Source organism: Felis catus, chromosome X, assembly GCF_018350175.1.
Source record: "Felis catus isolate Fca126 chromosome X, F.catus_Fca126_mat1.0, whole genome shotgun sequence".
NCBI lineage: Eukaryota > Metazoa > Chordata > Mammalia > Carnivora > Felidae > Felis > Felis catus.
In genome coordinates this window covers 86,605,585-86,630,754 of record NC_058386.1, presented here as the reverse complement: position 1 = coordinate 86,630,754, position 25,170 = coordinate 86,605,585, and the positions used below count along the sequence as shown (strand labels likewise).

Sequence of the window (25,170 nt, the reverse complement as noted above, 5' to 3'; positions counted from 1 at the left end):
ACAATCCAGTCTCCCTTCTTCCATAGTATCTGGATATATATATGCTCAGTCACACTATATTTTGCAGACTTCTTTGTAAACAGGTGTGGCCAGAAGACTAAGACCTTCCAACAGAATGTGGATGAAGTGATGTATGCGCATTCTAGGCCTACTAGCCAATAAAATCTATAATTGTTTCTCCATGCTCTCTCCGGTTTCCTGTGAATGGTAATGGCAATGAAAGAACATCTTGGAAGCCATGTTTTGAAGATGACAGGGAGTGCTTCAGCCTAAGGCCCTGAATAATCTCATGAACGAGAGCTGCCTACTGACTTAAATACTTGCTCTTCTGTTTATTCCTTTGAGGAAACTTCTATTGTGTTTAAGCTATTACCTATTTGAGGTTATTTGTGTTAGCAGTCTAGCATCCCTAGTTAATATAGTGTGCTCCTAAAGGATTTTTTCAATGATTCCCCCACTGTCTACAAAATAAAATTCAAACTCCTGACCTCTCCCAATCTACCTGATATTTTTCCTCTATCTACTTAGCTTCATTCACCCTACATTTCTAAGAAACAAAACATGGTTCTACATACATTCTATGTTTACCTCTATCTGTGTTTGGTTACACTGATGCTTCTACCTGGAACATTCTTTCATTCCAGCTCCATACATCCAAAATTCACCAATTATCAAGACCTACAAATGCTACCTCTTCCACGAAGTCTTCTCGGATTCCTCCAGATGAAAATAATTTATCCCTATGATAAATCCTGATAGAACTTTACATTTCTTTAATAATTTGTCCCACTTGCTTTTTATTTGCCAATGAATATGTTTTAATACTTACTCGTTCGTATACTTTCAAGGGCAGGATCCTTATAGGATTCATCTTTATATAGTCTTAAGCACCTAGCACAGTATCTTTTACAGAGCAGGAATGCAATAAACACTTGTTAAATGTAAAAGAAAAATGAAGTAATGAAATATCAATTCTCTTAAGTATTCCCGCTACCATCTACTTAGATTAAAAATAAGCCCTTATCAATCTCAGCCCAACCTTTCTTATCACAATTTTCAAATAGAGCTATATTTGATATGATTTTACCATTTGGAATATGTACACAGATGGGCTCATACTGAAGTCATACCTGGCAGTATCCAATTTTGGGATTCCTGTATGCATAAGCAGTGAGTACCCGCCTCAGAGCAGATATGCCAGTGTCACTCTGAAAGGCTGGGTGTTCAGGCAGGGAGCGACGCAAATCACGTTCAATTTCTTCAGTAGCCAAGTTGCAGGTCCCTAAGGACTGCTCAACCACTTCAGCATAATAGCCAGGATTAGCAGCCATTTCATTAACAGCACCTGTAAAGACGACTGCATTAACATACAAAAGAAGAGGAATGTAATAAGGCCAACACTTGCATATATACATAAAGAACTGGATAACCTTTAAATTTAGCTTTATACTCAATTAATATCCTAGTACAAACAAAAGAAAAGGCTTCACTAGAATATAACATCAGGACACCAATTTAAAAAATATATTTATTTATTTTTGAGAGGAGGATGTGAGGGAGACAGAATCCAAAGTCCGCGCAGAGCCCAAAGCGGGGATCGATCTCACAAACTGTGAGATCCTGACCTGAGAGGACACTTAACGGACTGACCTACCCAGGCACCACCCCCAGGACACCAATTTTATCCAACAGAATTTTCATAAACTGTTTTTTTTCCCTTAACTTTCCTTTGACACTAGAGCTAGAGATATTACCAATTAGCCATATCTTGCCTAATAAACTAATTTGCTCAGACAATGGATGTGTGGATATATAAGTAAGTACACATAACTACCTTATTCTCTTTGACTAGTCTGAACTCATGAATAAGAGTTTGTTCTAGCCATCTTTGTAATTGTTTTTACTTAGTGCATAACTCCTAGAAGGGGCATGGCTAGTATCTGTTAGTAAAGTGAATAAATACCTGAAAAAAGCATCCACAGCTCTCCTCTTAAGGTCTCTGGAATCCCTCTTACAACCAGATCTCGAGTCTTTTTGGTCCGAAACATGCTAACCCCACGCCCACATTCTGTAAACAGGATGTTCCATGACTGTTCCTTCATTTTTTCTTTCAACTGTAACAAAAAATCAAAGCAACTAAACATGGTGACAAATGAACTTCTTTCAAATAACTTGAAAACTCTCTTCACTGTGAAGTAATACCCGTGGAAATCAAAAACAGAGAAAGTCAAAATCAGTATTCACAGAGAGGCCAAACACTGGAGCACTGTTCACAAATCTTTCAAATCCACATGAGTCTAATAGATGTATTTTACTATTTTAATTCTTACCTAAACTCATATAAAAATGGGAAAAGCATTACACTTCAGAGGTAAAACTTTGAACCATTATTCTCCCCCACTCACCTCAATTTTAGAATTATTGGCAATCTATGCATATAAAACATGATGTTTAATTTTCATCATTTATCTTAATTCTTGTTAATAGCCCTTTTTTTTTGAAAATAGCATTTTTATGTGATGGAATGAAATAAGTCACACAGTAGTACCTGCTGGAAAACTTTATCAAGCACCAAAAGAAGATTTCAGTTGTGGTACCTTCTAGTCTGCTCTAAGATTTTTATTTTTGATAAACTGTTTCAGTCCATAGATTTTAGTATTTTGTTTTCCTACCATTTTGGAATTAAGATTCTCCAAATTCTGAGGGTGAAATACTGTCATTAAGGCTTCGGTGTTCACAGTTTTACTGCATTCTCTCTGACATGTCAAAGACTGTACCTCAATATTATCGGATGGGTCTGTAGAATCAGAACTAATAGGAACCTAAAAAAGAAAAAATGTAATTGTCCCAAATGTATGCTTAAAAGTTTCTGCAAGAAGAAAAAGTGCTCATGTTTTATCTATCATTTATAAAGCACAATCTGTCTACATAATAAATATTGAAGCAATGTCTCAGAGAGACATTGTTTTTCTTTTGAAATTAGAGATAGCAAGAAATTAGTGTCTGGAACAGCAAACTCAAGACTTCAGTGAGCCCACTCCCCTGTAAAAACAAAATATTGGCAAAGAATTTTAAAAAATACAAGTTCAGAACACTGGAAATGAACCAAAGGCACAGAATGAACTGAAAAGCAGAGATACAACTAAAACTAATGAATCTCAATAGGACATCAGACTCTGTGAAGTTTTAACATGAGACTATTCTCATCATCCCTCCCTCCCAAGCTCAGAGGTATGGTAGCCATGAAAGCCTGCATTAACACAGCCAAAGGATCTTCTGGAGCTTCACTAAAATCCCCATCCCCAGAACACAGTCAATATTTTAACCAGACTAGCAGCTCCCTAGAAAATCCCCATTCTCAGGGTATTGTTATCATTTGATTTAATTCAGAACTCAGGTCTGTGAAAAAAGCCCAGTCCCCAGGGCATTACAGATGCCTAAGGCTATGATTTCAGTTTGGGGGAAACTGGAGCCTGGCTAAAAATCTAAAAGTAAGATCTAGATAACCATAGGGAACTTTGAAAGATTCTAACATATTCTTGGGGATCTAGAAGTACGTGTAAAAGTACAGGGGTGTGAAACTGGCCAGGAAAGAAACGGGACAGGGGAAGGCCCCATTTGCTCAATTCTGGCCTATTTTAGAGGTAAGAAGTGAAAGATAAGGCTGATTTAAAAGCTTCCAGAAGTTTGAGGTATACCTTCAAAGATTTCCTTTGCAAAAAGTAGAAAACTTAATGGTTCACAGCATTTAAGGAGCTCACTGACCCACCACTGGCTGGCCACTAATTTATACTGACTAAAGCGGGTAATCAGAGAAAGCCAGGTTTAAAAATAAAAACAGGAACTATTTTTAAAAAACAACCAACAGAAAATGTCTTTGAGAGGGCCCAGTTCCTAGATTTTGTAAACTAAGAATGTAAAGTAGCTATTATAAATATATTAAAAGAATGAAAGGAAATTATGTTTAAAAAAATAAGGACCCACTTAAAAAGTGGGCAAAAGATCTGAATATAGACCTCTCCAAAGAAGATAAAAAGATGACAGACAAATAATCATATTAAAAAGATGTTCAATATTGTATCACTAGGGAATTGCAAATGAAAAAAACAATGAGATACTATTGGCTATTAAAATGGCTAAAATCCAAAACACTGACAAGAACAAGTACTTGCTGCTGAGGATATGGAAAAAAAAATTTCATTCATTGCTGATGGAAATGCAAAAATGGTACAGCCACTTTGGAAGATGGTTGGCAGTTTCTTACAAAGCAAAACATAGCCTTACTATGATATGATTGAGGAATTGTGCTCCTAGGTATATACCCAGCTAGTTGAAAACGTATGTCCACACAAAAACCCACATATGAATGTTTATAGCAGCTTTATTCATAGTTGCCAAAAACTGAAGGCAACCAACGTATCCCTATTAAAGGTGAATGGATAAACATTGTGGTATATCCAGACAATGAAATATTTTTCCGCAATAAAAACTATCAACAAAACATAAAGAAATAAAAAAATCTGAACTTACTAATAACATGTAAGGACACTGAATCTGTAATCCAAAACCCCCCACCAAATAAAAGTGCTGGATCAGATAGTTTCATGGGTGAATTCTACTAAACATTTAAAGAATTAATGACAATCCTTCTCAAATTCTTCCAAAAATCTAAAGGGGATGGGAACAATCCCAAACAAATTTTACAAGGCCAGAATACCCAATACTAAATCCAAATAAGAACACAAGAAAAGAAATTATAAACCAAAATCCCGATGAATAGAGATGCAAAAAATTCTCAACATCATACTAGCAAATCAAATTCAGTAACACTTTAAAAGGATCATACACTATGATCAAGTGGGATTTATCCCTGGGAGGGAAGGATGGTTCAACATACACAAATCAATAAATGGCATACATCACATGAACAGAATAAAAAATAAAAAACATGATCATCCCAAAAGCCATCAGACAAAATTCAATGTCCTTTCATGATAAAAACTTTCAACAATGTGGGTATAGAAGACACATACCTCAATATAATAAAGGCCATATATGACAAGCCCATAGCTAACATCATGATCCATGGTAAAATGTTGAAAGCTTTCCCTTTGAGATTAGGAACAAGATAAGCCAGCCTACTCTCACCACTCCTATTCAAAATAGTACTACAAATCCTAGCTAGAGCCATCAGTCAAGATAAAGAAATAAAATGTATCCAAATAGGAAAGGAAGAAGTAAAATTGTTTCTGTTTGCTGATTAAAGGATTTTGTATACAGAAAACCCTAAAAATTCTACCAAAAACTACTAGAAGTGATAGAGGAATTCAGTAAAGTTAAATACAAAATCAATGTACAGAAATCTGCTTCATTCCTATACACTAATAATGAAACAGCAGAAAATGAAATTAAGAAAACAACCCCATTTACAATTGCAACAAAAATAATAAAATATCTAGGAATAAAATTAACCAAAGAGGTGAAAGACTTGTACTCTGAAACCCATAAAACACTGATGAAAGAAATTCAAGACAACACAAAGAAATGTAAAGATATTCCATGCTTATGAGTTGAAAGAACAAATATTGTTAAAATGTCTGTACTATCCAAAGCAATATATACACTTAATGTAATCCCTATCAAAATACCAACAGCATTTTCCACAGAACTGTAACAAACAATCCTAAAATTTGTATAGAACTACAAAAGACTTCGAATAGCCAAAGCAATCTTGAAAAAGAAAAACAAAACTGGAAGTATCATAATTCTAGATTTCAAATTATATTACAAAGTGGTAGTAATTAAAACAGCATGGTACTGGCATAAAAATAGACACACAGATCAATGGAAGAGAACAGAAAACTCAGAAATAAACCCACAATTATATGGTCAATTAATTTTGACAAAGAAGGAATGAATACCCAATGGGAAAAAGACAGTCTCTTCAACAAATGGTGTTGGGAAAACTGGACAGCCATAGCAAAAGAATGAAGCTGGATCACTTTCTTATACCATACACAAAAATAAGGTCAAAATGGATTAAAGACCTAAATGTGAGACAGGAAACCATAAAAGTCCTTAAAGAGAGCACAGGCAGTAATCTCACATTGGCTGTAGCAACATTTTTCTAGACATGTTTCCTGAGGGAAGGGAAATAAAAGCAAAAATACGGTTTTAAGGTATGTTCCTTCTATCCCTACTTTCTTGAGGGTATTTTGTCAAATGCTTTTTCTGCATCTATTGAGAGGATCATATGGTTCAGATCCTTTCTTTTATTAATGTGGTGTATCATGTTGATTGATTTCTGAATATTCAACCAGCCCTGCAGTCCAGGAATAAATCCCACTTGATCATGGTGAATAATTCTTTTAATGTACTATTGAATGTGATTTGTTAGTATCTTGTTGAGAATTTTTACATCCAGGTTCATCAGTGATATTGGCCTTTAATTCTCCTTTTCAGGGGGTTTTCGAATCAAGGTAATTCTGGCTTCACAGAAAATGGTGCTGGGACAATTGGACAGCGACATGCAGAAGAATGAAACTGGACCACTTTCTTACACCATACACAAAAAGTAGATTCAAAATGGATGAAAGACCTAAATGTGAGACAGGAAACCATCAAAATCCTACAGGAGAAAACAGGCAGCAACTTTTGACCTTGGCCGCAGCAACTTCTTACTAGACATGTCTCTGGAGGCAAGGGAAATAAAAGCAAAAATGAATTACTGGGACCTCATCAAGATAAAAAGCTTCTGCACAGTGAAGGAAACAATTAGCAAAACTAAAAGGCAACTTACAGAATGGGAGAAGATATTCACAAATGACCTATAGGATAAAGGGTTAGTATCCAAAATCTATAAAGAACTTATCAAACTTGGGCGCCTGGGTGGCTCAGTCAGTTAAACATCCGACTTCAGCTCAGGTCATATGATCTCACGGTTTGTGAGTTCAAGCCCCTCATCAGGGTCTGTGCTGACAGCTCAGAACCTGGAACTTGCTTTGGATTCTGTGTCTCCTTCTCTCTCTGCCCCTCCCCTGCTCATGCTGTCTCTCAAAAATAAATAAACATTAAAAATTTTTAAAAAAAGAACTTCTCAAACTCAACACCCAAAAACAAATAATCCAGTGAATAAATGAGAAGACATGAATAGATACTTTTCCAAAGATGACACCCAGATGGCTAACAGAGACATGAAAAGATGCTCAACATCACTAATCATCAAAGAAGTAAAAATCAAAATCACAATGAGATACCACCTCACACCTGTCAGAATGTCTAAAATTAACTTTGGAAACAACAGTTATTGGTGAGGGTGTGGAGAAAGGGGAACCCTCTTGCACTGTTGGTGGAAACGCAAACTGGTGCAGCCACCCTGGAAAACCGTATGGAAGTTCCTCAAAAAAAATTAATAATATGGGCACCTGGGTGGCTCAGTCAGTTAAGTGTCTGACTCTTGATTTCGGCTCAGGTCATGATCTTGTGGTTCATGAATTCCAACCCCGTGAATTCCACCTCTAGCGCAGAGCCTGCTTGAGATTCTCTCCCTCTCTCTTCCCCTCCCCTGTGTGTACTCTCTCACAAAATAAACTTTGAAAAAAATTAAAAATAGAACTACTCTATGACCCAGCAATTACACTACTAGGTATTTATCCAAAGGATACAAAAATGTTGTTTCAAAGAGTCACATGCACCCCAATGTTTATAGCTATATTAACAATAGCCAAAAATGGAAAAGAGCCCAAATGTCCATCAACTGATGAATGGATAAAAAAGATGTGGTATATGTATACAATGGAATATAACTCGGTGATAAAAAAAAAAGAATGAAATCTTGCCATTTGCAACAACGTGGATGGAACTAGAGTGTATTATGTTAAGAGAAATTAGAGAAAGAGGAGTATCATATAACTTCATTCATATGTGGAATTTAAGAAACACAACAGATGAACATAGGGGAAAGGAAGGAAAAATAAGATAAAGACAGAGAGGGAAGCAACAATAAGAGACTCTTAGAGAAACTGAGAGGCTTGAGGGGAAGGTGGGTGTGGGAATGGGCTAAATGGGTAATGGGCATTAAGGAGGGCATTTGCTGGGATGAGCACCTGGTATTATATGTAAGTGATGAAATTAACACTACACTGTATGTTAATTAACTTTAAGTAAATAAATTTTTTAAAAATTAAACATTTTAAAAAGCCAAAATAAACTATTGGGACTATGTCAAAATAAAAGATTTCTGCACAATGAAGAAAGCAATCCACAAAACTAAAAGGCAACCTACTGAAAAGCAGAAGATATTTGCAAATGACATATCTGATAAAGATTAATATCTGAAATATATAAAGAACTTATACAGCTCAATACCCAAAAAACAAAAAATCCAACTAAAAAATGGGCAGAAGACATGAATAGACATTTCTCCAAAGAAGACAAACAGATGGCCAACAGACACATGAAAAGATGCTCAACGTCACTCATCAGGGAAATGCAAATCAAAGCTGCAATGAGATACCACCTCACACCTGTCAGAATAGCTGAAATGAACAACACAAGAAACAAAAGGTGTTGATAAGGATGTGGAGAAAATAGAGTCCTCTTGCACTGTTGGTGGGAATGCAAACTGGTGCAGCCACTTTGGAAAACAACATGGGGGTTCCTCAAAAAGTTAAAAACAGAACTAGTCTACAATCCAGTAGTCGCACTACTGGGTATATTTACACAATAAAATACAAAAACACTAATTCAAAAGGATAAATGCACCCTTATGTTTATTGCAGCATTATTTACAATAGCCAAACTATAGAAACAGCCCAAGTATCCATGGATAGGTGTATGGATAAAGAAGGTGTGTGGGTGTGTGGCTGTATATGTATTTACTGCAGCATTATTTACAACAGCCAAACTACAGAAACAGCCCAATTGTCCAAGAATAGGTGAATGGATAAAAAAGGTGTGTGTGTGTGTGTGTGTGTGTGTGTGTGTGTTTATTATTTAGCCATAAAAAAAGGGGGGAATCTTGCCATTTGCAACAACATGGATAGTGCTAGAGGGTATAATGCTAAGTGAAATAAATCAGCCAGAGAAAGACAAATAACATATGATCTCACGCATATGTAGAATTTAAGAAATAAAACAAATGAGCATAGGGGGAAAAAGAGTGAGACAAACCAAGAAACAGACTCTTAACTATAGAGAACTGATGGTTACCTCAGGGAAGGTAGATGGGGGATGCGGCAAATAGGGGATGGGGATTAAAGAGTACACTAGAAAAAAATCCATTTCCTAGCAAACCCGTATACTGACTGGTATTTTGTACATATTCTTATTAAACCTCTAGAAATGGGTAAGAGAGACTAGAAAACCTTAGAACTCTGACATATATCTGAAAAGATGATAAACTCATTCTGAAACAAAATCCTTTCTGGATAACTGAGCATACCCAACTCCCAGAGGCACCTGAGAGTTTTCAGGGAAAAATTCCAGTTCTTTAGGTTTAAGACACACAGATAAACTGAAGAAAAAAGATAAGCAGTACATTAAATCTAACACACAGACTGAACCTGAAATGGAATGAGACAGGGAAAAAAGTGACATAAGCAAGAATATGGAAGCACTGGGAGAGAAACTATCAGGACTGATCAGATTTTACCTGTGTCCTGACATCAAACTAAGGAATATCCTGGCTGCACACCTGAAGAGAATGAAAGATTATAAAGTTGGGGCAAGAAAATTCTTGATGGTCAACATGAAGATTCTGTGTCTGGAACTGAGATATATTTTTTTTAAATTACATGTTTTAATTGTGTTTTTCTATTATCAAAGAGAAAGCTAGTCTTATCAATACTGCATTATAATGGACTGAGCATACTATTTTTAGTCTCTACTACGGAGAGGTAAAAGCCTCTATAATCCAATCCAAATGAATAACATAGCCAGTAAAGCTAATGTTGATTTTTTTCTTCAAAGTTTTATTTTTTTTTCCTCTTTTTTTTTTTTAATTTTTTTTTTCAACGTTTATTTATTTTTGGGACAGAGAGAGACAGAGCATGAACGGGGGAGGGGCAGAGAGAGAGGGAGACACAGAATCGGAAACAGGCTCCAGGCTCCGAGCCATCAGCCCGGAGCCTGACGCAGGGCTCGAACTCCCAGACCGCGAGATCGTGACCTGGCTGAAGTCGGACGCTTAACCGACTGCGCCACCCAGGCGCCCCAAAGTTTTAATTAAAATACAATAGATACAATGTGATAAGTTTTATCAATCTATTAAAACATGAGTTTCCTAGGCATTAGAAATGAAAATTTGAATTGAAACTATCTACATTTCTATAAAGGACATACTAAACATCAAAATCAAGCTTTTAACCACCCTTTGCCAAGAATATTTGCCTTCTCTAATACTTTACTAGTAAATAGCTTTGCCACTATTTTGCTTTGGGCTATATTGTGTAAGTAAGGCTGAGCTACTTGATATTAAATAAAAGATATTCAGACTGGTTTAAAATTGCAGTCTCTCTACAGCAGTAAGAGGAGAATCCTTTTCAAGGCCTTATTAAATTCTCAAATATAGTTTGAGTTATTAAAAGCCATGTTATGTGAAAGTACAAGATACTGTCAATAGTCAAAAAAGATCAAATGGTAGTAATTTTTTTAGTTTTAGTTTTTTTTAATATGAAATTTATTGTCAAATTGGTTTCCATACCATACCCAGTGCTCATCCCAACAGGTGCCCTCTTCAATGCCCATCACCCACTTTCCCCTCCCTCCCACCCCACATCAACCTTCAGTTTATTCTCAGTTTTTAAGAGTCTCTTATGGTTTGCCTCCTTCCCTAACTTTTTTTTTCCCCTTCCCCTCCCCCATGGTCTTCTGTTAAGTTTCTCAGGATCCACATAAGAGTGAAAACATATAGTATTTGTCTATCTCTGTATGACTTATTTCACTTAGCATAACACTCTCCAGTTCCATCCACATTGCTACAAAAGGCCATATTTCATTCTTTCTCATTGCCAAGAAATATTCCATAGGAGTTCCTAAAAAAGGATGATTTTCACTTCTGCCTTATGGTGTGACCTACAAAATATAATTTCTTTGGTTTTAGTCTTTTTAAAAAAAAAATAACCCTAAGTATGAATAGAAAAGATACTATGAATTCCTTCTTAAAGAATGGACCATACAAAACACAAAGTTTTATTAAACAATGATTTGATTGGTATATAATTACCTCTGTGCTAATATCATGATATGGAGCTGAAGCTGCTCTGCACTTGAGTCTGAATTTTGCCACCAGTTGCTCAAAGTCTTTAACTTCACTGAAGCGAAAAGCTGTCTTTCCTTTGATGCTAATGATGACAGTTTTGGTGGAATCATTTGTCTTATCTATAGCTAAGACCTGGAGGGTGAAAACATTATAAATGAATCACATTCTCCCTTGTTGCTGACACTTTCAGGCAAATATGTTTAGCTTACTCTTTTTGAGAGACGGAGACGGGGAGAAGAGGAGAGGGAGAGAGGGAGAGGGAGGGAAAGTGGGAACGCACCTGTGCAGGTGGAGGAGGGGTAGAGGGAGAGAGAATCTTAAGCAGGTTCCACATCCAGCGTGGAGCCCAAGGTGGGGCTCAATCTCACAATCATGACCTGAGCCAAAATCAAGAGTGGGACGCTTAACCAACTCAGCCACCTAGGTACCCCTTTAGCTTACTCTTTTGAGACTAAAGTTTTGGTCCATGGTATGGCTTACTAAGAAATAGACTTTGCGGGGGCAGTGCCTGGGTGGCTCAGCCAAAGCATTTGACTCTTGATTTTGGTTCAGGTTATCATCTCATGTTTCGTGAGACAGAGCTCGGAGTCAGGCTATGCACAGACAGCGTGGAGCCTGGTTGGGATTGTCTCTCCCTCTCTCTCTACCCCTTCGCTGCTCATTCTCTCTCTTTCTCTCTAAATGAGCAAAAAAAAACAAGCAAAATTTTAAAAAAAGAGAGAGATAAGGGCGCCTGAGTGGCTCAGTTGGTTAAGCATCTAACTCTTGATTTCAGCTCAGGGCATGATCTCATGGTTTGTGAGATAAAGCCCCATGTCAGGCTCTGTGCTGACAGCATGGAACCTGCTTGGGATTCTCGCTCTCCTCTCTCTACCCCTCCCCTGCTCTCTCTCAAAAAATAAACTAATTTTTTTAAATAGACTTTGGGTACTAGTTGCACCACTGACACAGGTAACCTCAGTGCAAGTTACTTCACTTCTCAAGGAAAAGGTTTACTTAACGTGTAGTCTTTAAAAATGACAGTACAAATGTAAAAATTCAGTGCTATAATGCCGACAATTTATTCCTAACTTACATAAGAGCTATCAATTCTATTCTCTTTGACTATGTGTACCAAACATAATAGTCTAAGTTTTGGTATTCATGTCATAAATGCCTGAGCATGCTCCACCTTGAGTCATCCTAAACCCTTATCTGATTTATAAATTTTTATTTTTTCTATTTTCACTTTTAATAAGAGCTCTTATTCTAGTACTCTTTTCCTTAAGAATGGTGCCCTTATCATGAAAAATAAACATGACTTGAAAACATGATTATGTAAAAATTAATAAAAGGATAGTACATATAGAGGTTTTAATAACTTATAGAATGAAAGGATATTTCACTCTGTGAATGATAGCATTTCAAACTAAGAACTGATAGGTAACCAAATTTATATTACCTCTCGTAATGGAATAATTATACTACATAGACTGCCATCCTGGCTAGCAAAGCAGATATAGTTTTCTGAGATGCACATTTTTCCATGAGTGTTAAAGTGGCTGAATGGTATCCATAAGCAACATTCATGTACTTCTTTCAAAGCCTCTTCTTTGGGGAGCCTAAAAAAAGCACTGAACTGCTCACTGTGGGCTCGATTTTCCAGACCTCTGTAGAAAAGAAAAAAGGGGGCTCAAATAATGACTTCTAAAATGTACACATGCCCATATTGATTAATCTAAATGTACTTTAGAGCAGAAAGATTAAATACTACATGCTATGTTCTTCAACAAATTATGAAATGGAAGAAACACTGATTCATAACAAATTCATTTTTTTTGGTCCCTTTTCCAATTTTGTTCTACTACTAGATTACAAGGCACAAAAGTTAGAGATGACACAGGACTTCATCTGTTAAGGAATGATCTGAAGGATTATTATTATATTATTACACATCTATAATATGCAAATATGGCTAAAACCAACATTGGCAAACAATTTTTATATGTGGTTACCAGAAAATCAAGAGTCACCCAGTTCAAATAAAATAAAAATGAAAAACAAAAAATGAAAAAAGAAAACTTAAAAATGAAAATTTATGTGGCACCTGGTGGCTCAGTCGGTTAAGTGTCCGACTTCAGCTCAGGTCATGATCTCACCATCTGTGAGTTCAAGCTCCATGTCAGCCTCTGGGCTGACAGCTCGGAGCCTGGAGCCTGAAGCCTGCTTCGGATTCTGTCTCCCTCTCTCTCTCTCTGCCTCTTCCCTATTCATACTCTGTCTTTATCTCTCTCTCAAAAATAAATAAATGTTAAAAAAATAAAATAAAGAAAATAAAATTTAAAAAGTGAAAATTTATGGCATCAAAACTTACACAAGAAGAATAGTGTATAAAAGATAATGTTAAAAACTAAGTGAAGCAAACATTTAAATGAATGTTTTAAAAAATCCAAAGTAGAGGCAAGATAAAACAACACTGCTTGCACAGTATTGGGCAAAGGATAGGCATCAACAAATAAAGATGACTTGTTAACTGATATATAAATATATGAATAAAAACAATTGCTTAAAACAGTACAATTTTTCTAGAGGCAGTAAACACTTGTGTTAAGCAGCAATGCCATCTGGGGTTGTAAGTAAATTATGCAAGCTCTAACTCAAAGACAACAAAGTTAAAACCAAATTCATCATTCCAGCATATACTATTTGAATATGTGGTATTTCATCATGTCTTTCAAAATAATTCTGATGAACAGAAAGCCACATTAATTTTAACCTCACTGAAATTATAATTTGGTAGGTTATTTTATTATTATTTTAAAAGATGAGGTCTATTTATATAAATGAAAAGTACCCATGATACATTGTTAAGGAGGGTAGAAACAGACTGTGGAATAATATGTGATGTTTAGTCCCAATCATGTTTTTTGCAAATATTTTTTAATTAATGCATTAAAAAGCCTGGAAAGATATACACTGAACTTAACTATTGCTATTGTGCTTTTGTATTGTTTAAATTATAGAAGTAATACATATTTGTAAAAACAATAAGCCAAAACAATAAAGATATTCAATTTTAGAAAAAAGTCATTTGGATACTAAGTCTAAATAAGCTATTGTTCTTCTTAACTTACTAGAAACAAGGATTTAGATACGTATGATTTTCAATAAGCTCTCTTAAAATGCACATAGACAAAAATGAATATCCTAGATCTCATTTAAATAATACAGACATGGTAATGAATAACTCCTTGATAGACGGCCATTTAGAGGATATTCTGAGGGAAATAAAATAGCTAAAAGTTTTATTTTTATGGTGGCCAATCAAGGAAGAAACTACAAAAACAAATGCTCAACTATAATATAAACAGGATTCCTAATCCTTATAGAGTTCTATTTATAAATCATACACATGAGGACCTGTAAAGAATTCACCTCAGTGATCTATTTTCCAGAAAAGCAGACACGCTCACAAAGAAGTCCTCATGTATCCAGATTTTAGAAATGGCTTAGAAATAGGCAAGAAGAACAACTATACCCAATTAGGGCTACGTAGTAATCACACAACCCTCTAGAGGTCACTTGTTCTGGCCCATCCATAGGACTGCAGCTTAGGTTCCTCTCACAGTTTCCCATAGTCTACATCCTTGTGCTGGGGGCCAGAAGCTGCATTCACTAGCTATTTCTAGATCCTCTCTTCTCTCCCTCCCCTTTGGCATGCACGTTTCAGTCAACTGTTCTAAGTGTTGAGCAGTACAAAAGGACTCTGGTCCATTTCAGCAAACCAAATATAGTGGCAAAAAGCTATCAGAGATATTTCTCATGCAGACATTAATAATGATTAACATTTATCTAGGGTTTTATATTCTATAAAGTGCTTTCACACATTATACTGTTCATTCCTCACAAGTGCTCTCTGAGGTAGAAATGATAGATGAGTAAGAACTAAGGTCTTAAGAGATAATGCCTTGTCCAACGGTGGCTGTACTCTCCTTCTAAAGTCCAGGCTTCACTGACTCCACTAACTTGCCTCTTCAAAAAAAATGATACTGTCTATAAATTATGTTTAAAAACAAACAATAAAAGCTTGAACAGACCCATAACCAGCGAAGAAATTGAATCGGTTATCAAAAATCTCCCAACAAATAAGAGTCCAGGACCAGATGGCTTCCCAGGGGAGTTCTACCAGACGTTTAAAGCAGAGATAATACCTATCCTTCTCAAGCTATTCCAAGAAATAGAAGGGGAAGGAAAACTTCCAGACTCATTCTATGAAGCCAGTATTACTTTGATTCCTAAACCAGACAGAGACCCAGTAAAAAAAGAGAACTACAGGCCAATATTCCTGATGAATACGGATGCAAAAATTCTCAATAAGATACTAGCAAATCGAATTCAACGGCATATAAAAAGAATTATTCACCATGACCAAATGGGATTCATTCCTGGGATGCAGGGCTGGTCCAACATTCGCAAATCAATCAACGTGATACATCACATTAACAAAAAAAAAGAGAAGAACCATATGATCCTGTCAATCGATGCAGAAAAGGCCTTTGACAAAATCCAGCACCCTTTCTTAATAAAAACCCTTGAGAAAGTGGGGATAGAAGGAACATACTTAAAGATCATAAAAGCCATTTATGAAAAGCCCACAGCTAACATCATCCTCAATGGGGAAAAACTGAGAGCTTTTTCCCTGAGATCAGGAACACGACAGGGATGCCCACTCTCACCGCTGTTGTTTAATATAGTGTTGGAAGTGCTAGCATCAGCAATCAGACAACAAAAGGAAATCAAAGGCATCAAAATTGGCAAAGATGAAGTCAAGCTTGCGCTTTTTGCAGATGACATGATATTATACATGGAAAATCCGATAGACTCCACCAAAAGTCTGCTAGAACTGATACAGGAATTCAGCAAAGTTGCAGGATACAAACTCAATGTACAGAAATCAGTTGCATTCTTATACACTAACAATGAAGCAACAGAAAGACAAATAAAGAAACTGATCCCATTCACAATTGCACCAAGAAGCATAAAATACCTAGGAATAAATCTAACCAAAGATGTAAAAGATCTGTATGCTGAAAACTATAGAAAACTTATGAAGGTAATTGAAGATTTAAAGAAATGGAAAGACATTCCCTGCTCATGGATTGGAAGAATAAATATTGTCAAAATGTCAATACTACCCAAAGCTATCTACACATTCAATGCAATCCCAATCAAAATTGCACCAGCATTCTTCTCGAAACTAGAACAAGCAATCCTAAAATTCATATGGAACCACAAAAGGCCCCGAATAGCCAAAGTCATTTGGAAGAAGAAGACCAAAGCAGAAGGCATCACAATCCCAGACTTTAGCCTCTACTACAAAGCTGTCATCATCAAGACAGCATGGTATTGGCACAAAAACAGACACAGAGGCCAATGGAATAGAATAGAAACCCCAGAACTAGACCCACAAACGTATGACCAACTCATCTTTGACAAAGCAGGAAAGAACATCCAATGGAAAAAAGACAGTCTCTTTAACAAATGGTGCTGGGAGAACTGGACAGCAACATGCAGAAGATTGAAACTAGACCACTTTCTCACACCATTCACAAAAATAAACTCAAAATGGATAAAGGACCTGAATGTGAGACAGGAAACCATCAAAACCCTAGAGCAGAAAGCAGGAAAAGACCTCTCTGACCTCAGCCGTAGCAATCTCTTACTCGACACATCCCCAAAGGCAAGGGAATTAAAAGCAAAAGTGAATTACTGGGACCTTATGAAGATAAAAAGCTTCTGCACAGCAAAGGAAACAACCAACAAAACTAAAAGGCAGCCAACGGAATGGGAAAAGATATTTGCAAATGACATATCGGACAAAGGGCTAGTATCCAAAATCTATAAAGAGCTCACCAAACTCCACACCCGAAAAACAAATAACCCAGTGAAGAAATGGGCAGAAAACATGAATAGACACTTCTCTAAAGAAGACATCCGGATGGCCAACAGGCACATGAAAAGATGTTCAACGTCGCTCCTTATCAGGGAAATACAAATCAAAACCACACTCAGGTATCACCTCACGCCAGTCAGAGTGGCCAAAATGAACAAATCAGGAGACTATAGATGCTGGAGAGGATGTGGAGAAACGGGAGCCCTCTTGCACTGTTGGTGGGAATGCAAATTGGTGCAACCGCTCTGGAAAGCAGTGTGGAGGTTCCTCAGAAAATTAAAAATAGACCTACCCTATGACCCAGCAATAGCACTGCGAGAATTTATCCAAGGGATATAGGAGTACTGATGCATAGGGGCACTTGTACCCCAATGTTCATAGCAGCACTCTCAACAATAGCCAAATGATGGAAAGAGCCTAAATGTCCATCAACTGATGAATGGATAAAGAAATTGTGGTTTATATACACAATGGAATACTACGTGGCAATGAGAAAAAATGAAATATGGCCTTTTGTAGCAACGTGAACTAGAGAGGGTGATGCTAAGTGAAATAAGCCATACAGAGAAAGACAGATACCATATGGTTTCACTCTTATGTGGATCCTGAGAAACTTAACAGGAACCCATGGGGGAGGGGAAGGAAAAAAAAAAAAAAGAGGTTAGAGTGGGAGAGAGCCAAAGCATAAGAGACTCTTAAAAACTGAGAACAAACTGAGGGTTGATGGGGGGTGGGAGGGAGGGGAGGGTGGGTGATGGGTATTGAGGAGGGCACCTTTTGGGATGAGCACTGGGTGTTGTATGGAAACCAATTTGACAATAAATTTCACATATTAAAATAAAAATAAAAATAAAAATAAAAATAAAAATAAAAATAAAATAAAAATAAAAACAAACAATACATTTTTACAATATCAGACCTAAAGCTGTCTAGACTACTCATAGAGAAATTTAAACTAACTATGCATACAAAAATCTCTATATTTCTATAAGCACTCCAGGGAAAATCCTACTTGGATCTCAATAATTTTCAAACCTAACTTCTATTACTTCTAAGGATTAAACTCAATGGAGGGGATACTACTTGTAAAATGCATCTGAATAAACTAAAGAAAACCCACACATCAATGATTAATTCCAAAGAAAAATTATCCTATAACATAGAACACTTAACTTTTAATGATAATCAATGTTGTTATTCTTTGGTCAAATGATACTTTAAAAAGTATTAATTAGGGGCGCCTGGGTGGCGCAGTCGGTTAAGCGTCCGACTTCAGCCAGGTCACGATCTCGCGGTCCATGAGTTCGAGCCCCGCGTCAGGCTCTGGGCTGATGGCTCAGAGCCTGGAGCCTGTTTCCAATTCTGTGTCTCCCTCTCTCTCTGCCCCTCCCCCGTTCATGCTCTGTCTCTCTCTGTCCCAAAAATAAATAAACATTGAAAAAAAATTGTTTTAAAGTATTAATTAAGCTTTGAATACCTCTTGGTGATTTGTAGAGGATCATCAAGGATAGGGTCATTAGCAAATGTTTCCTTATCAAAAAGTCTCTTTATAGCATAGTTTGCCAGCTGTTCCATAAGAAGGTATGTTTCATTAATATGCAAAAACATTGAAAAGTAGTGATTCTCTCCTTGGGAACACACATGAATACTCTCTGTTAGTATAACATTTGAAGTCTTTTCAAGTTTTGAGACTGCATCCCAGGAGATAACAAGTTTTACTGCAAATAAGAATTATAAGCAGGTATGATTAAATTTCTCAATACTGATTAATGCTTATCAATCACCTCTTTTAAGACAATAGCTAACCACTTGAAAAATGCTGCAAACTAAAATACTTTAGACTTCAAGATTAGTTCAAATTTTGAAGCATAACCATTACATACAATAATTGGTGATTCTAGGAAGAGATACAATTTTAAAGAATTTTTTAAAAAAATGTTCTGATATTTAAATCTGTTACTTTACAAAATTGCATTACCACTGATGTAAAAGCTATATGTGTGCTATGAACATTACTGTTTGATTCTTCTTTATAACTATGAGCCATTAGGTATTATGGGTACTACATTTATATTGCAAATTTAAAACATGGATTGCAGAAAGTAGATAGTTTAGAACAATAAAGGAGTTATATGCCAGGTCACCATCATCATTTAATATCCATTCACTTCCCACAATATGCAAGGCATTCCATACATACTTCTAATGGCTCCTATGTTAAGTAACCAGTTAAAAGGATTCTTTCTCCAGACAAAGTGAATTTTTTAATGTACAATTACTCTTAATATCAATACTATTACTTTATATACAACCTAACAACATCACAGAGTTGATAGGTCAGTCAGCAAGTTCAAAGCCATGGTAAGCAACAGAAACCACTTACTTTCTGATCCCAACAAAAAAGAATAGAAGCTCAGAAAGTTGGTGCTAAGATAGAGCCAACCCTGACAAGGGACCCGTCCTTTCCAGTAACTGCATGAATAATAGGTCACTAACTTCTCCTGCTCTGGTAAACCAAAACATTTTTCAAATTTCAAAAGGGCTTCTCGAAATTTCTCAGGATCATCTTCTTTTGCAAAAGAATGTTTTCCCTCTTCAGCAATTAATCCCTAAAGGAGACAAAATATTTTTTGAAAATTATTAGCTACCAACAAAAATACATTTTATATATTTAAACAGTTCATTGACTAAAACTGTGTACATCTACATAGGTACATATGTGTACATACATGCTTCTCTCAGGACAGAGGTGAGCAAATTTTCTTAAATTTTCTAATTAGGCTTTTTCTAATGCCTCACAAGGACCCACCACAAATATGGGTGCTAAATATTTTTTTGAATAAGTGAAGGGTTCATTCAAATTCTAAATTCAAGAAATAATGATATGAAAATATCCCTAAGAGTACTCACAAGGGCAATAGAAACTAATCATTGACTTTTATAATTTTCTTTAGCACTGATTCTGACATTCATAGTGTGTACTTCTGCCAATCCTGAAAGGTTATCAGTGAAACAATGACCTTTCACATAGTGTTTGATCCTAAAATAAGAGGGTCAAAGATTTTAGTATTCCATCTACAAAATATATCCATCACTTACTCTTATCTTTCCTTGTACAAAATTAGTAATATCTTCATTTGAATCAAACACAGATAAGGTCTTCATGATATTTTGTTCCAACCAATCCCAGTGTTTGGTTATTTCTTCTCTGTTGGCTCCTGATTCATAACGAAAGAGAATAAAAGACTGAAGGGAAACTTCACATCAAAATTGCTCTTGATATTTACAAGCTTAGTTTAAAAAGAAATAAAAGTATATCTGTTCATTTTCAAAAATGATCATAAAGGAATAAAGATATTAATTACATTTATTCTCTATTTCATCTGTATATGTGGGGATAAATACTATTTTTCATTGTTAAGTGAAAGAATAAAATATTTAATGAGAAGGGAAAAAAGTAAATACAACTCATGAGAAAAGACAAAATTCTGAAAACAAGATGCCAGTAACTGGTGCCCACAGGAACTAGTATTTTTTAAGAGAATATATAAAGTGCCAGTAACATAAATATATATAATTTAATCCTTGGTCTTCACATAATACAGTTAGTACTGTGCATATAATCTGTGTGACTACAAACAGCATGCACATAATACTATGTGAAATGTGGATTTCAGCAGTGGCAACTCTACTTATATTAGAAGGTAAAGCCTTTGTTCAGTCACCCTTTTCATTAAAGGGCCTAGTTAACTTAAAGCAGTTTCATCAAAGAGGTTAGAAACCTTACTACAAGTAAGTAAATCCGTGTGACCTGCCAGATCAGTAGTAGGTGGCTTGTTGAGAGTCAGATTAAATATTAGTTAGGCTCTGGGTAGCTTTGGCTTGAAGAACATTTCAATATCTGTAAGTCTTCCCTGATTACTGCATAAAGATCTCACCAGCACTGTGGATTACAAAAATTTCACTCAAAAGAAACATCTTGACTTTTAGTATGTTTTATGATATATGGAAGTGACATATTAACAAATTTACTGAAACTGCAAAACTGCCTATTTCCTATAATCCAGTTAGAAACTGTATTCATGTTACTAAAGTCACAGTACCATGTGTAATAATTTTCTTTAAGGAATCACAAATACAAGCCATGGGAAAATTTTAAGTCTTTTTTGGGGTCCTTTAGGTCTAAAGAAAGCTTCATTAGTAGGTAATTATTTCATTTCTGCATCATGTTAATTTGGGGGAATAAGTGATATAATAACTGCCCCTTTTTGAAGTAGAATGGACATTTTTCCCTAAATAATTTCTACCAACCAGATTTAGAGTAGAGCTTACAAATGTCTCATGATGTCAGCAGGTATAATGTCTGAGAGCCAGGAAAGGGGTGCCTGGGTGGATCAGTTGGTTAAACATCTGACTTCAGCTCAGGTCATGATCTCAAGGTTTGTGAGTTCGAACACCACATCAGGCTCTCTGCTATCAGTGCAGAGCCTGCTTCAGATCCTCTGCCTCCCTCTCTCTCTGCCCCTCCCCTCCTCATGCTCTCTCTCTCAAAAATAAATAAAACCATTAAAAAAATAAGATCCAGGAGAAAACACTCACCAGCATCACTAAAGACAATATATAGTAAGATGCAAAAAACAAGCCACATATCTTTAAAAAATTAATGTTATGCTGTATGTTCACACATATGAACTACCCAGAATCCACGTTTTATTTTTTTATTTTTGAAATATGATTTATTACCAAATTGCGTAACATACAGTATATACAGTGTGCTCTTGGTTTTGGGGGTAGATTCCCGTGATTCACCGCTTACATACAACACCCAGTGCTCATCCCAACAAATGCCCTCCTCAATGCCCATCACTCATTTCCCCTCTCTCCCGCCCCATCCCCCATCAGCCCTTAGTTTGCTCTCTGTATTTAAGAGTCTCTTATGGTTTGCTTCCCTCTCTCTCTGTTTGTAACTATTTTTTTCTCTATACTTTTTTAAAAAGTGTATCTACTTGAGAAGAGAGGGAGGAAACAAAAGAAAGAAAAAGGTAGTCTTTCAATATTAACAGGCCGGAAATCTGGGATTTTAATTTAAACCAACATCATAAAGGCATAATAAAAGAAGTAAACTATCAATGTGGGTTTTTACAAAAATCTTGAGTTGTTTTGTTAGGAAGGATATCCTAATTCATTTTCTATCTACAATATATATATTTTGAGGCATTTGAACTATCTCGGCATGAATGAACATGTAGCATTACCTGTAAGACACCCCTTTTGTGAGAAAGTAGGTGTGTAAATAAAAATGTTTCAATTTGGGGGGCTTATACTCTCTTTGGGGGCAATTTTTAATTTTGCACTTGATTCCCTTAATCTGAGTTATCAGAGAAAAAACGAAGTATTTCATGGGAAGTTCTCATCTTCTCAGCAGTTCGGTGAAGCAGATGTAAGTTGAAAAAAGGAATCATGTAGTAGGAGCACTGACCAAAATTTGCTGGAACACATGCTTCAGGTCCCTCACACTAATAGATTTTTTAAAAAACTATAATAATCTATAATCTTGCTCTTGTCTCAATATAAAGTTGCACATTTAACTCATTTCTAAATCAAAACTGGGGAGTATAAATAAATGAAAATATTTAATTTTTAGTACCCTTATTTGTTTGAATTTTATGTTTTAAAAACTGTACTCACCACATGCAATTGACAGGTAAACTTGAGAATCGGGTGTCTGGTGTAGGATGCGAAATGGAGCAACTTTAGCAGTAGAGTCTAAGACTGAATCAAGAGTCCCAACCAAAAGCCCTGTTGTAATAAAGAGATTGTTGAAATAAAGATTTTACAATACATAAAACTAATATCACTTCATCTGACAAACAACCAATGGATTAATCTTTTTTAAAATTTCTAGCCCAAAGTTTCCTTGTGAAGATTTTGCTTAAAGAAAAAATATACTCAGGACAAAGAGACTACTGTGCTCCAATGTGAGTAGTACTGGAGAAAATTATCTTCCAATAAAAAAATAAGTCCATTTCATTGTCCAAATCTCACTATATATTTATAGCACTTATATCCTCCATAAGATTATGCATACAGCAGATAAGAATGTAGATTCTGGTACCAGAGATTTCCTGAGTTTCAATACTGGTTCTGTCACTTGTGCCAAACTGAACCAGTTATAGTTAACTTTTCATCCTCATTTGTAAAATAAGGGGGTTAAAATGGACCTACCACAAAAGGTTGTTGTAAAGATGAAATGAGTTAGTATTACATATAAAAATTAGAACAATGCTTAGTACATAGCAAAACATTCGATGTTAGCAAATACTATTTATATTAGAAAATCTTGGATATTTAAACAAGATAAAACCTTGACTAACTAAAATGTATAGGAAGGAAATTTTCTTTTTACCAATTCTTAATTTTTTTTAATTTTAGAGATAGAGGGAGAGCAAGTGGGGGAGAGGGGCAGAGGAAGAGAGAGAATCTTAAGTAGGCTCCACACTCAGTGTAGAGCCTGATCAGGGGCTCAATCCCATGGCCCTGGGATCATGACCTGAGCCGAAATCAAGTCAGACGCTCAACTGACTGAGTCACCCAGGTGCCCCCTTCTTTAATAATTCTTAATTTCTCAATTTGGAATTCAAGGTTTTTGATCAATTAGCTCCAATTTAATTAACTGATTATATTTCCTACTCCTCCCTAGAACAAAGTTTGATGCTCTCTTTAACAATCAACTAATTTCTGTTAGAATCTTTGCTAAGCAGTTCTCTTTTTACCTATACATGCTAATACAAGTCTTCTAGCTCAGTCCAGCTAATCCAAATTCTACATTTTTTTTCAAGACCTATTTCCCATATAAAATCTTGACTGGCAGCTCCAAGCAATAATGTGTTCTCTTTCCCCTGATTACTTATAATGCTTAAAGTCTATACAACACAACCAGCATTTTGGTTGTTAGGCTAGTTATTATAGCTACTTTCTAAATGCTTCATATATATTAACCTAGTCTCCTAACCTAGATTATTAGTTCTTTGAGGACAAAAATCATGTCTTCTACTTCTGGGTTTGTATTCGCCCTTTTAACATATTGCTAGGCACAACAGGAGCAAAATTTCAGTAGGATGGCTAAAATATCTAAAACTACCTTCCTTTTCTGGAAGCTTTGATTGGTTGAGTGTTGGTGTTGTTTTATAAGCAGTTCTCTTTAATTTAGCATACAGATTTTTGGGGAAAAATTTAAATCAATTGTAAAATAGGCTTTTTGCTATTTTCCTATCTTTACCCACTTAAAAGGAGTTAAGATTTCAAGCAAGCTTTGAATGAGAATATAGGTAGGTTGGCAGATGTGTGGTAGGAAGTTATTTATTATAAGCATTGAGGGAGGTAAATTAGAAGATTAGGAGATAGAATAAAAAGCTAGACATCTGCTCAGCTGAAAGGAAAGGGTAAGAGAATGAATGTAAGAATCAATAAAAAGTAAAAATAGGGGTCACAAATGCAGCATATCAATTAATCTGACAGAGGGTAAACTATTTGATAGTGGGGGTAAACTATCAAGGAAGATTTTGGCAATGGCAACAGGTACAGATTATAGAGAGAAAAGTCATCTGATATCAAAAAATCTGGTATGAATTGAAGACTTAAGAAGTAGAAATAAGAAAATCCAGACAAATATTCTGAAAGAGGGGGTACTGGGGAAGAGAGAATGGGAATGAGGAGAGACAGAGGAAATTACTGTATTTCACCTAATAATGACAAAATTCCTGAAGGGTTTGTAGATAAAAGAAATAAATAATTCTATCACTTTCAGCCTGAAAAGGGGACTGTGAGAAATTAGATTTGGCTAAGAGATCAAGGATAAAGAAAAAAAGTAGGAGCTAAACATTGCAGATAGCCTCTTCAGAGCAATATGATTGAAATTATTAAGGAAATGGAACAAAGGAGAATGTTCTCAGGTTGAAGACCAGAAAGTGAAGATATT

General features: G+C 35.8%; 1 protein-coding gene across 3 annotated transcripts in view; it reads right to left on the bottom strand.

The window, feature by feature from the left end:
* TBC1D8B (TBC1 domain family member 8B) overlaps positions 1–25,170 on the bottom strand; it is a 59,841-nt gene that overhangs the window by 22,027 nt on the left and 12,644 nt on the right. The window contains exons 2-10 of one of the 3 annotated variants that reach the window (XM_045050706.1): positions 22,881–22,991; positions 20,292–20,410; positions 19,576–19,801; positions 18,670–18,910; positions 12,702–12,909; positions 11,225–11,392; positions 2,673–2,822; positions 1,964–2,114; positions 1,131–1,357 (exon numbers count right to left, since the gene is read on the bottom strand). In XM_045050706.1, coding sequence (XP_044906641.1) covers positions 1,131–1,357; positions 1,964–2,114; positions 2,673–2,822; positions 11,225–11,392; positions 12,702–12,909; positions 18,670–18,910; positions 19,576–19,801; positions 20,292–20,410; positions 22,881–22,991 — 1,601 coding nt within the window. The remainder of the gene's footprint in view (positions 1–1,130; positions 1,358–1,963; positions 2,115–2,672; positions 2,823–11,224; positions 11,393–12,701; positions 12,910–18,669; positions 18,911–19,575; positions 19,802–20,291; positions 20,411–22,880; positions 22,992–25,170) is intronic. The other 2 variants (XM_011279406.4, XM_045050707.1) reach the window with 2 other exon arrangements.